This window comes from Chrysemys picta, chromosome 5 (assembly GCF_011386835.1).
Source record: "Chrysemys picta bellii isolate R12L10 chromosome 5, ASM1138683v2, whole genome shotgun sequence".
Lineage (NCBI taxonomy): Eukaryota > Metazoa > Chordata > Testudines > Emydidae > Chrysemys > Chrysemys picta.
In genome coordinates, this window is record NC_088795.1 from 34,339,576 (window position 1) to 34,353,228 (window position 13,653).

The 13,653-nt window shown below is 45.2% G+C and overlaps 1 protein-coding gene across 4 annotated transcripts in view; it reads left to right on the top strand.

The window, feature by feature from the left end:
• SEC24B (SEC24 homolog B, COPII coat complex component) overlaps positions 1 to 13,653 on the top strand; it is a 95,054-nt gene that overhangs the window by 36,746 nt on the left and 44,655 nt on the right. For 2 of the 4 annotated variants that reach the window (XM_005287910.5, XM_005287911.5), the window contains 3 exons: positions 3,962 to 4,042; positions 5,415 to 5,590; positions 7,200 to 7,384. In XM_005287910.5, coding sequence (XP_005287967.1) covers positions 3,962 to 4,042; positions 5,415 to 5,590; positions 7,200 to 7,384 — 442 coding nt within the window. The remainder of the gene's footprint in view (positions 1 to 3,961; positions 4,043 to 5,414; positions 5,591 to 7,199; positions 7,385 to 13,653) is intronic. The other 2 variants (XM_024106840.3, XM_065596208.1) reach the window with 1 other exon arrangement.

Here is a 13,653-nt window from a genome sequence, read left to right on the forward strand (position 1 = left end):
ATGTGTTCCTAGAGAGTTCTCTTAACAAAAAGGCATACCTAGAGTAACGTTTTATCCCCCTCCTCCAAAGAAAAAGATTGGTCTTGCAATCTAACATGTATAAAAAAAATGCTAATTTTTAGCATTTTGCAGAGGCCAGCATCTATTTCTGAATGAAATTAAGTTAATCCATTTAGTCTTCAGAGTTTTTGAAAATTAAAATTGAATAAAAGCAGAATTCAGGTTTGTTGATGAACGATCTTAAATGAAACCTTTATCCTACTTAATTTTAAATTAAGTTTATCCATATGTTATTTTATAAATCTGAGGAATGTTTTCTGCTAAATTGTTCCTCATAACAGTTGCTCTCTGTGTAATCTGATTCCCTAGTTTGTTACCTACTTAGAAGTGGTGCTGAAGAAAGGTTGTAAAATATGTATAATTATGTTACTAGCATGATCAGTTTTTTAACCAATAATATTTTTACATTGGTCATTAGATGTTCATTGTAAATTTTTTGTCAAGATTAAGAAAGGATAAATTTAGACGATTACTCTCACAAATAGCACTACTTAACTCTAGGCTCACTGCTTCTTTTGACTTCAATGGGAATAGAATTGGACCCTCTATCACAGGGGTACTCAAACTGGGGATTGGGACCCCTCAGGGGGGTCACAAGGTTATTACTTGGGGGGTCGCAAGCAGTCAGCCTCCACCCCAAACCTTGCCTTGCATCCAGCATTTATAATGGTGTTAAATATATAAGAAACTGTTTTTAATTTATAAGGGAGAGTTGCACTCAGAGGCTTGCTATGTGGAAGGGGTCACTAGTACAAAACTTTGAGAACTACTGCTCTATCACTTCAAGCAGAATAATACCATTAAAGCCCTGGCAACAAAATGTCACTTTATTTTGCTGATATTGCATGTAGGGAACTTTAATAGTAGGTTTGTTTCTTAGATTTCACTGTATTCAACTAATGAGTCAGAGATACAAAACAGATACTTCCTTGTGCAACAAGTATACCACTACAGTGGTAGAAATCTGGTTGCGAAAGTGTCTCAAATTCCAGCTGCAGTGATTGCAGAACAAACCACAGAACCTGACGGCAACATTACAGTTCATGGTATCGACAGCATTTTGTGTATATTGTACTGATGGTTATCTTGTACACTGGTGTTCGAGTCACTTAGTACATGATACTGGAAGAGTCAGTAATGTGGAGGGAACTCTGTTACTAATATGTAAGGTATACAGAGAAATCAATACTATTATCCTGATTCAGCAAGATAAGTGACTAAATTTAAGCATGTGAGGATTCCTATTGAAGTCAAATAAATGTGTAAGTACCTTGCTGAATCAGAGCCCAGTCATAGGTTGGTATCAGTAAAATGCAACGTGTCAGAATAATAGTATGGAGTAGTGCAATCAACAAAATATGCCTTGCAATGGGGAAAAAAAATCTGTAGACCCCCTCAGAATTCTCATATACGTTGGCACTCTGATGAATTTTTCAGGGGGTAGGGACAGTACATAAACGATCTTCAAGGTGATGGGGTCAAACGTTTCTCATAGGATATGAGGAGTGGTATTCTTTTCATCACATTAGACTTAGTAGAACTGTTACACAGAGAACCTGAGATGTTTCTCTCCAACTATAATCCTCTTTCATACTGTATCTTTCTCCCAGAGTTGGCCTGGAAAGCTTTTGTAGAAGAAACCAAAAATAATTCAGATTTAATTACATTTTTAGTGTGACACTGGGAAGGAAAAAAAAGTTAACATTTGTGCTTCCAAGCTGTCATTCATCTCTCAAAGATCTTCACGCTATACTTTGGAGATATGTACTTTGACTTCATTATATTCATTAAAAATATATATTTTAATTTCTGCTTCATAGCTATTGATTTTATGCCAGCACTATTTAATTAGAGTGCTACACCTTGAAATATATATTTTTCATGCTTTAGCCAAAGTTTGCATAGTAATCATCTTTTGCTATGCATTCATTAAAGTAAAGCTTTGACGCGTCTGTGCTTTATTCTGCCATATAGTCTGATCATTACATAATCACATCTTAATGAGTGACTAGTGCAAATTGATTTGATATCTGATTGATAGTGTGGATTGATGTAATAAATTTTATGGAATCCAATTTACTGTTGAATAAATGAGAAATATTTTCTACAACTAACCTGTGACATCAGAACATTCACAAAACTTGACCTACCTTAAAATGGTTATAATTGGGTAGTAGTCTCCTCTTTGTGTGTGGTTTGTTTTTGTTTTTGTTTTTAAGTAAAACCATCTTTCTTGTGCAAGAACATACATTCATTTTTAAAAAATTCCTACATCTATACCTACCATATTTTGTTGGGCGTGGAAATAAGCTCCCCTTTTGGCTTTTAATTAGCATTGTTTAACCAAACTTACAGAAGCTATGCTGCTGCTGAATAAACAAAAATCTTGTTTGCTTCAGCTCCTAGGATTTTTCACCTGATCGGGGAAAAAAGAGAAAACTTGGTAGGGAAAGAAATGTTGGTTTTCAAACTCATAAGTGAATATAACAAAGGAAGGTGTTTACTAAGTTCACAAGTTTATTTTAAATTAATACTGTACTTTAAAAAAAAAATTACATTTTTTTAAAGAGGGAAGTAAAACTTTGTTCCTAAGAGTAACTGATTTTGAATGTTGAGTTTAAGCCTTGTTTTACAGCCTAGTTAAAAACTTCATAGAAATAGTTATCATTGAAATGCCGAAGTAATCGTTACCATAGTGGTGTCTCCATGTTACTAGTAATATTGTCTCCCAGATGCATTTCACTCTGCTCCTATGCATGGAACACTTTCCCCATTCAAGTTTGCTAAGCCAGCATGCTCTCCATTAATGTCTTCCTGAAACCCACTTTGGCTTCACTAGGAAGGATGAGTTGTAGTAGCTGATAACCTTGAGGCAGCAGTGGAGGAATCTCTTGAGGCCTTCCATCCTGTCTCTCCCATCCACAAAAATTGTATGTGGCTTTGTTTTGTCTGAACTCTTACATGTACTATTTTTTTTGTGTTGCATTTTGTGACCTGTAGTTCAGATACCAGATTTCAGCAGCCAAAATTATCCATTGTGTTTTTGTTTCTAATGAGCAGGCATACAAAGTCTCTCTACTCTGTCCCTTTCTTGTGGCAAATGTATATGAAACTGCACTAACATGCTTTTAAAACATTTACTTATTTTTACTTAATGTATTACAATACAGATAATCAGTTAAATAGAGAATAAGTATGTGGCACTAGGAAAAATTATGCATTAGTAGTCTACGCAATTAAAAAAAATTACTCTTTACTTGACTTATTTTATTAGTGTGTTTAGGTATGCCTTTTGGCTACATCAGATTTTCCTCTGTTACGGCTAAGGCAGAAAACTTTAATAAGCAATATTCAGTAGACCGTGTGTTAGAGCTTTTGCATTTAACAATAAAACGAGCCATTCTTTATTACAACAGCATAGGGAGGGACGTTGGAAAATTTCAGATGAAAAGATTACTTCAAAACGCGCTCTCCAGGACTCTCAATTTAGGCAAAACTCCCTTTGAAGACCATTGAAAGTCTTGCATGATATGGGAGTGCTAAATGCTGCCATTGAGCCAGTATAAATAGAAATGCTTTAAATTACCTGAATTCTTTTAGATTAAAAAGAATTTAGAAATGGTTGTCTAAAAACCTCTTTGAAATAAGAAGTCATTTTAATTTTATTTTTGTCCTTATCCATTTGTTGCTTTTTCCATATTTTCTGAATACCAAATTGCCTACATTTAGGTATGATCTATGTGTTTTCTAATAGTAATAACTTTGTTGGATTCTTAGTACAATATTTTTCCTGTATCTCTTTAACAGTTTCTTACCAGAAGTTTAAGTAACAATGTTCTCTGAAGGCCTGTCCTCACAGAAGCTTGCCATTGCTTAAAGCAAATCTTTGTTTTATTTTTAGCTATTGACAGCTCCTCCACTACTAGCAGTGCCTCTCCTGTTATCAACAATTATGATGCCCTTGAAGGAGGTGGCTATCCAGGTGAGCCCTTTGTTGCATGTTAATTCTGAATTGTTGTTGTTAAGGTATAACAAAACAAAAAAATGTTACTTGTATAATATACGGTTCTAGGTTTTCAGGTTGTTCTTTTTTAAAAACATCACCCATTTCCTCTTACTCTAGATTCCCTGTAATCCCATCATGGATTCCTGCTTATCCTTACTGCCTCCCTTTCAGTCATCAGCAATGAGACATCCATTAAATTATAAAATGTGTGATTCACAATTCAGCTGGCTTGTTATTACAAAACATTTATATAGCACTATAGAGTTGAGTAGCATTTTACTCATGTCAGCTTTGATTCTTTCTTGTGGGCACCCCCTACTTGAGATAATTTACCTTTTTTGGGGTGAATGAGGGTGCCAGGTTTAAATTTCTCTGCAACCATCCCCAGCCTCTCTGGCCTTGTACACTTTCCCGGCTTGCACAGGCCAACGCTTGTCCCTTAGGGTGGCTGTTGCAGGTGACTTGCACTGCCATGCCTCTACTCCAGGTAGACCACCTAGCCGCTATTCATCCTGGCAGTAGATGATAGTTTAAGGTATATTGTTCCACATGTTAAAGTTGCTCAACTGTTGTGCCAGTTTCAAAACTGCTGTTTTTTCCCCTCTGAGATCTATTGAGACATCTCAGTCCATAATCAGTACGCTATGCTTCTGTTTCTTGTCCAGTCTACCTCTCCTTACCACTTTGTAACAAACTATCTGAATAGTAGCTGCATGCTACAAATAACTCAGCCTTTTAAAACGGTTGGGCCATATTTTGGCCTTGGATACACATGCGGGGCTTACATTGACTTCAACAGAAATCCCATGTACACCCTTGCAGACAGAATTAGCCTCTTAATAAAATTTAGAAATCTCATCATGGGTGACTAAGAGAGGCTACAGATCAATAGGTCTTGGTGCAGTTTGCAGGGCAGGGGAGATTTGAGAGCAAGAGCAGTCTTGGGGAAAAAATATAATTAAGGGGATTTTATTTTTTATATTTTTGCAATTTATTTACTCTTACCTTTCTATTAAAAAGGGGAAACTTATAAAATGACATTATGAAGTTCCAATTGCTTAGTAGATAAGTTGCATTTAATTAAATGCGGAGGAGAGTTAGAAGACAAGTAGGGTAGAGGTAGAGTTAGACAGTGCTCCCCAACCTATTGCCCCAGATACTAACAGTGAGAGAAACTTTTTTCTGCTGTTTTACAATATCCATTTGGTCAATGCAGAGAAATTTTTGGGTTGTTTCTTTATAATTAACAAAAGCATTATTCTCATGATCAACTGTTGTATTTTGCTTCTTATGTATTTAAATGCAATAGACAGATAATTTAAAAAAATATTTGTTTTCCCTATCCTAGAAACAAATTCTGCGGCAAGTAGTCCAGCTCCTACTCCTCAGACATCAAGGACTCCTAAGCCCTTTGGTTACGGATACCCAACTCTTCAACCTGGATACCAGAATGCAACACCATCTACTTCTGCTATGCAGCCCAGTAATCCAGGGCACCATTCTGGGTTTCAGCAATATCCTCAAGTGAGATTTTTAATTGAGAAATTATTTGATGTTTCTTTTCAATCCTTTTGTAAAGCTTATAGTGATGTGCCTTTGACATAGTTCCCAATAGTCTATTTTAAAAATTAGTACAGTTTTTTAAATTTGAGAACTGTAAATATCGAGCAAGTCTGAATATTGATGTAGTAGCTCTAAATTCAAAATAATGAATGAGATGGCTACTTGAATTATTGGGGAGAGGACCAACAAATTGCTGTAGCCCATGTAATTACTTGTTAACTTTTAGTTAAAAAATAAAATAAAATTTAATTTAATATTTTAAGCTTTTATTAAATTGTTATTTTTGAAGGAGAAAGAAACTGAAGATTTATTATAGTTAAACATTTAATAAAGAGGAAGACCAGTAATTTCCCAATATACAATCCAAATTTCCCATTGATCTGCATACAGCAGTACTAGATGACAATATACCCAAAAGAGAGTACTACTTCACTTTGGGGAATGCAGATTGGTTAGTATAAGTGAAAATTCTTCTAAAGGAAAAGGAAAGCATAACTCTGTTTAACCTAATGTTTCCCTTTCTGTGCTTGGTTCATAGTCTTAACCCCTCCATACTTTATTAATAAAAGACAATTGGGCATTCACCTGGAAACTAAGAGCCAAAGAGATGTTTTTTAAAAGCTGTTTTACAACCTTCTTTGTGATAATACTACGGTTCCTTGACTTCAGGCTGTTATGGGTAATGAAATTGAAGCATTTTTGAATTTTAAAAAATCAAATTTGATTAGGTTTTTGTTTTAAATTGAGAGAGCTTTTACAAATACTTATTTAAAATAATCTTTCTAAATGCTACAGAAACAAGGGAATGCACAATGTGGTCTGAGGTTTACCCCGGATTGAAGAGAGAAAATAGAACGTATAGCCCGGGGTCAGCAACCTTTCAGAAGTGGTGTGCCAAGTCTTCATTTATTCACTCTAATTTAAGGTTTCGCGTGCCAGTGATACATTTTAACGTTTTTAGAAGGTCTCTTTCTATAAGTCTATAATATATAACTAAACTATTGTTGTATGTAAAGTAAAGAAGGTTTTTAAAATTTTTAAGAAGCTTCATTTAAAATTAAATTAAAATGCAGAGCCCCCTGGACCAGTGGCCAGGACCCAGGCAGTGTGAGTGCCACTGAAAATCTGCTCGTGTGCCGCCTTTGGCACCCCTGGTATAGCCTGTTTTTCTGGTTTGGAAAAGGAAAAAAGTGAGCTCTTTTGAAGAGGGGGGACGATATCAGTTTTCTTGTAATATCTGAGCTGATTTACCTCTAGGTTTCTTTAGACAATGTTGAATAAGAGCATCTTGAAAATGAGGATTATGCACCTCCTGTAAAATTATCTTTTATGTTGACTTCATGCTGTAGACTGAATGTTATTCAAAGAAGTATATGCTAAGATTCTGGGAAGCATTGTCCACTTGTGTAACCCTTTAAAATTACAAGTCTCTTCTCATCGGCAAACGATTATTAGCTACTGCTATATCTTCCTTAATGGTGATCTGAAAGAATAGTGTAATGAATTAAGTTTATGTTCATTAAACATATAGTATAACTGTTTTGCAATGCTCTTTTTTTTTTTTTTCCAGCAGTATCCTGGTGTGAATCAATTATCATCCACCTTAGGAGGATTAAGTCTACAGCACTCTCAGCAGCCAGAAAGCTTGAGACCAGTAAACCTTACACAAGATAGGAATATTCTTCCTGTTTCTCCAGTTCTAGCTCCTGTGCCTAATTTGAATTCAGACCTTAGAAAATTAAATTGCAGTCCAGAGTAGGTATACTATTTTCAGTTTTGGGTATATTAGACATAGCATTTTTCTGTGACATTTCATAATTTAGTTAAGAATAATAAAAAAAATTATAAAGGATGAAATTGACCACAGTATTCTGCTTTCACTGGTCAACCAGTGTAGTCTGTTTCCTCTGGAGAGAAGAGGTTAAGTCCTCTTCACTTCTGTGTGAACACTGAAGCTGTTTCTAATTTACATCTCCTGCCATCAATGCTTAGCATTATGGCTACCATTCTTAGGGCAACTAGATGAGACCATTTTAGAGTCTACCGGTATTGTTGCTTTATGTTTGGGGAGGTCACTGTTGAGTAACTTATGGTATTCCTTTCTAGTGGAACAACATACCATTCTTCTTCGAGTGCTTGCTCATATCCATTCCATTAGGTGTGCGCGCGCCGCGTGCACGATCGTCGGAAGATTTTTACCCTAGCAACACCGGCGGGTCGGCTGTGGAGCCCCCTAGAGTGGCGCCTTCATGGCGCTGAATATATACCCCAGCCGACCCGGCGCCCCCTCAGTTCCTTCTTACCGCCCCTGACGGTCGTTGGAACTGTGGAGCGCTGCTTAGCTGTTCTCCACTTCCCTAGCTTATCTTGTTGTATCATAGTTGTAGTTATAGTTATAGTCTTAGAGTTTGTTGTAAATTAGTTAAGTAGTTTTAAAGTTGTTCTAAATAGTCCAGGGGATTAAGGGGGTCGTCTCCCCCCTTTCTCCCCCGGCCGCGGGGCCGGGCTCATGCCCAACGCTCCCGGCTTCAAGCTGTGCGCCTCCTGCGCTAAACCTATGCCCACGAGCGACCCGCACGAATCCTGTCTGAAGTGCCTGGGAGAGTCACACCAGACAGACAAGTGTAAAATCTGTAAGGCCTTCCGTCCGAGAACCAAGAAAGAGCGGGACTTTCGGCTCAGGCAACTTCTGATGGAGGCGGCTCTTAGCCCGGACGCTCCTTCCACGAGCAAGGCCCCGGCACCTAGCACCTCGGTGCGCAGTGCCCCGGCGGCACCGGCTGCGACGACCACGCGAGTGGCGTCAGACAAGCCTCCCCGGCACCGGACCTCGTCGGCACCGCAGACACAGCAAGTGCCTCGGCGCCGGTCCTTATCCCCAGGGCATAAAAAAGCCCATAAGACGGGGACATCAGTGCCGAAGACGCCAGCTCCCCCAGTGCCGGGGGTAGAGCCGCGTCCACCGGTGGAGCAACGAAAACAGGTGCCTCCGGCACCGTCGACTCCGGCGCCGAGGCCGTTGAGTCCGGTGCAGATAGCGTCTCCCCCCAGGCCGGCGGTGATACAGTGCCTCCCGTCGACCCCAGAGACCTTCGCGGCGGCGAGAGACTTAATAGCTCTCACGGAGCCGGCACCGCCTCAACCACCGGCACCGACTGCACCGTTGACTCGCACGGTCCAGTCGAGGGGGAAACCTGCCTTGATGCGCCCACCATCACAAGGGCTGGAACCTCGGCACCGATCCAGGTCCCGAAGCAGGTCCCCACGCCGCTCGCAGTCCCGGCACCGAATACCGTCTCGGCACCGGTCGTACTCGCGGCCAAGATCTTCTTCGCGGCACCGCTCTTCGTCTCGGCACCGATATGATCGTCGGCACCGATCAACGTCGAGACGTAGCTCTCGGCACCGCTACGGTCGACGCTCGACGTCGAGGGGTCGCTCCCGGCACCGGGCATACTCCAGGTCCTCGTCGAGGTCCAGATCCGACTCCCGGCACCGACGAGGTCATCGGCACCGGTCGCGATCCCGGCACCGATCGCCGGCACCGCGCAGAGATAGATCATCTCCGGACCGGCACCGTGCGGCACCGCAGCCCACCGGGATGGTTTCATCTCTCTCGGCACCGCCATGGCCGTCAAGATCGGTGTCTCGTTCCTCGGAGGACCTGTCGAGATCGGCATACCCCCCTCAAGGGCACGCCGAGGAACAAAATTTCGGCCACTGGCAAGAGATGGCAGAGGACCACTCTCATGGACCATCTCACTGGTCGTTTTGGACCCCGTGGGCGTACCACCAAGAGCAAGGGGCTCCAATACCATCGACCTCTCGCTCGGGTCACTCGGTCAGAAGGGCCCCAGAATCCACCATCTCTCGGCCTCCGCCAGGAGGCATGGAGGCTTCGGTGTCCACGCCACCCGACACCAGGGACCCAAGTGCAGGTGATGCCCCGGCCCAAGAGCAAGGGGATCAGGACCCCCCCTTGGATCCGGTACCACCGGAGGCATCCTCTTCCTCCTCTCCGGACGAGGCAGTGGCGGGCACTTCATGTACGGGTCCCCCTCCGATAGATCTTCGGGCTCACCAGGATCTCCTGCGTAGGATGGCCCGTAATATGGACCTGCAGGCGGAGGAGATAGTGGAGGTGCACGACCCGATCGTGAACATCCTTGGGGCAGATGCCCCATCGAGGGTGGCGTTACCTCTGATCTGCACGATACAATCGAATGCGGATACGATATGGCAAACTCCTGCCTCCATTCCACCCACAGCGAGAGGGGTGGAAAGAAAATACTTTGTCCCCTCTAAGGACTATGGGTACTTGTATACCCACCCCCAACCGTGTTCACTGGTGGTGGAATCAGTGAATGCACGAGAGCGCCACGGCCAGCAGGCTGCAGCGCCTAAATCAAAAGAGGCTAAGCGGCTCGATCTGTTTGGCCGTAAGGTTTACTCAGCCGGAGGGCTACAACTTAGAGCGGCGAACCAACAGGCGCTACTGAGCCGCTACAATTTCAACTCCTGGAACTCTATGGGGAAGTTTAAGGAGTTGATTCCCCAAGAGTCCAGGGAAGAGTTTGGAGCCATGGTAGAGGAGGGCAAGAAGGTGGCTCGGACCTCCTTGCAGGCCTCCTTGGACATTGCAGACTCAGCGGCGAGGACCCTGGCTTCGGGTATCGCTATGCGCAGGATCTCCTGGCTTCAGGTTTCGGGTTTGCCTCCGGAGCTGCAGCAAACCCTACAAGATCTGCCTTTTGAGGGTCATGGATTGTTCTCGGATAAGACGGACTCCCGCCTGCAGAGCCTCAAGGACTCGAGAACAATCATGCGCTCCCTGGGGATGCATGTTGTGGGCCCCCAGCGCAGGCCGTTTAGGCCGCAGCCTCAGCGCTTCTACCCCCCCCCCGCCCCGTCAGAGACAGGACTCGGCCCGAAGGCGAGGGCGAGGTGGTAGAAGAAGGTGGACCGGCCCTCAACCTGGCCAGAACCAGGGGCCACCTAGACCACCTTCAGGCCCCAGGCAGAACTTTTGAAGGTGCGGTCGAGGACGGCGCCCCAGTCATCCCCCAGGATCCAGCCCCCTCCTTTCGGGATCGCCTCTCCCACTTCCACCGTGCTTGGTCCCTTATAACTTCGGACCGTTGGGTTCTCCGCACGGTGGAGAGGGGATACGCTATCCAGTTTTCTTCATTTCCCCCCTCCTCCCCCCCTTCCCCGTCCCTCTTCAGGGACCCTTCTCACGAGCAACTTCTTATACAGGAAGTCTCTACGCTCCTCGCCATGGGGGCCATAGAGGAGGTTCCGGTGGATTTAAGGGGCAGGGGATTCTATTCCCGTTACTTCCTCATCCCCAAGTCCAAAGGAGGTCTGCGACCCATCTTGGACTTGCGCGGACTCAACAAATTCGTAGTAAAGTTGAAGTTCCGCATGGTCTCTCTGGGGGCCATTATCCCTTCCCTCGATCCTGGAGACTGGTTTGCCGCCCTCGACATGAAAGACGCATACTTTCACATTGCTATTTACCCGCCTCACAGACGCTTCCTCCGATTCGTGGTAAACAGGGTGCACTACCAATTTGCAGTCCTTCCCTTCGGCCTATCTTCGGCCCCACGGGTCTTCACGAAATGTATGGCTGTCGTGGCAGCGTACCTTCGTCGGCAAGGGATACAGGTGTTCCCGTACCTAGACGACTGGCTGGTACGCGGTCGCACCAAGGAACAAGTTCGCGATCACGTCCACATAATAGTGCGCACATTCAACAAGTTGGGTATCCTACTCAACAAGGACAAATCCACTCTAGAACCTACCCAGAGAATAGAATTCATCGGTGCGGTTCTAGACTCCAGACGCGCACAAGCCATCCTGCCAGACAATCGCTTTTGCACCATCACGAGCCTCATCCAGGGACTCAAGGCCTTCCCAACTACCACGGTGAGGTCGTGCCTTACCCTCCTGGGTCACATGGCTTCCTGCACATACGTAACCAGGCATGCCAGACTTCGACTTCGCCCACTCCAGACCTGGGTGTCATCAATATACCGCCCACATCGGGACAGCCTGAATATGGTGGTCACAATCCCGAACTCGGTCCTGACCTCCCTCACATGGTGGCTAGATCACAATGTGGTTTGCGAGGGGATGCCGTTTCACGCCCCACAACCCTCTCTGCACCTGGTCACAGACGCTTCATCTCTGGGTTGGGGCGCCCATCTCAACGAGCACCATACCCAGGGCCTGTGGACTGCACCTCAGCTAGCCCTACACATCAATGTTCGGGAACTGATGGCGGTGCGCCTGGCGTGCCAGGCATTTCTCAATCTCCTACGGGGCCGCTGTGTGTTAGTTCTCACCGACAACACCACGGCCATGTTTTACATCAACAAGCAAGGAGGAGCACGTTCGTCAATTCTATGCCAAGAGGCCATTCGCCTGTGGGACTTCTGCATCGCCCACTCAATCCATCTCACGGCATCGTTCCTCCCTGGAGTCCAGAACACTTTAGCGGACCGACTCAGCAGGTCCTTTCAAACGCACGAGTGGTCTATCCGTCCGGACATCATACATTCCGTCTTCCAGAAGTGGGGGTTTCCCCAGATAGACCTGTTTGCATCTCGAGACAACAGAAAGTGCCACGTGTTCTGTTCCCTGCAAGGTCGAGCTCCGGGCTCCCTCTCGGATGCGTTTCTCCTTCCCTGGAAAGACCACCTGTTTTATGCCTTCCCTCCGTTTCCTCTGGTCCACAAGGTACTGCTCAAATTGCGCAGAGACCAGGCACAGGTAATTCTGGTCGCTCCAGCGTGGCCGAGACAACATTGGTACACCACACTGTTGGAACTCTCGGTTCAGACACCGATCCCGCTTCCATTATGTCCAGATCTCATCTCTCAGGACCACGGCCGGCTGCGTCACCCCGACCTGCAATCACTCCACCTCACGGCGTGGCTGCTCCATGGTTCACCCAGGCAGAGCAACAGTGTTCCCACTCTGTCCAACAGATTCTGCTGAGCAGTAGGAAGCCCTCAACACGGACCACATACTTGGCCAAGTGGAAGCGGTTCTCCTGTTGGTGCGAACAACGAGCCACGTCCCCATTGCACGCACCTATTCCTCTTATTTTGGAATATCTCCTCTCCCTAAAACAGCAAGGGTTGGCGATATCTTCAATTAGAGTTCACCTGGCCGCTATATCGGCCTTCCATCCAGGGGAACTCGCGTCCTCGGTATTCTCTAACCCGATGGTCGTTAGATTCCTCAAGGGCTTAGACCGGATGTACCCACAACAACGTCAGCCCGTTCCGACGTGGGACCTCAACCTGGTTCTCTCCAAGCTCACAGGTCCTCCATTCGAGCCACTGGCCACCTGTTCACTTCTGTACCTATCCTGGAAGACAGCCTTCCTCGTAGCCATCACCTCAGCAAGGCGCGTTTCTGAACTCAGGGCGCTTACATCCGAGCCCCCTTACACAGTTTTCCATAAGGATAAAGTGCAGCTCCGCCCACATCCTGCCTTTCTCCCTAAGGTGGTTTCCCCATTTCATATCAACCAGGATATATTTCTCCCGGTCTTTCACCCTAAACCACATGCTTCTCGCCAGGATCAACGTTTGCATTCCCTGGACGTACGCAGGGCCCTGGCCTTCTATATTGACCGCACAAGGCCCTTTAGAAAGACGACGCAACTCTTCGTTGCAGTGGCCGACCGAATGAAAGGCTCACCGGTCTCCTCACAACGCCTATCCTCCTGGATTACGTCTTGCATCCGGACTTGCTATGACCTGGCAGGTGTCTCAGCACCGCACCTCACCGCTCACTCCACAAGGGCCCAAGCGTCCTCGACGGCTTTCCTGGCACAAGTTCCGATCCAGGACATTTGTAGAGCTGCGGTTTGGTCGTCAGTCCACACGTTTACAGAACACTATGCACTAGTGCAGCAGTCCAGGGACGATGCTGCCTTTGGATCAGCGGTTTTGCACACAGCAATGTCTCACTCCGACCCCACCACCTAAGTTGGGCTTGGGAGTCACCTA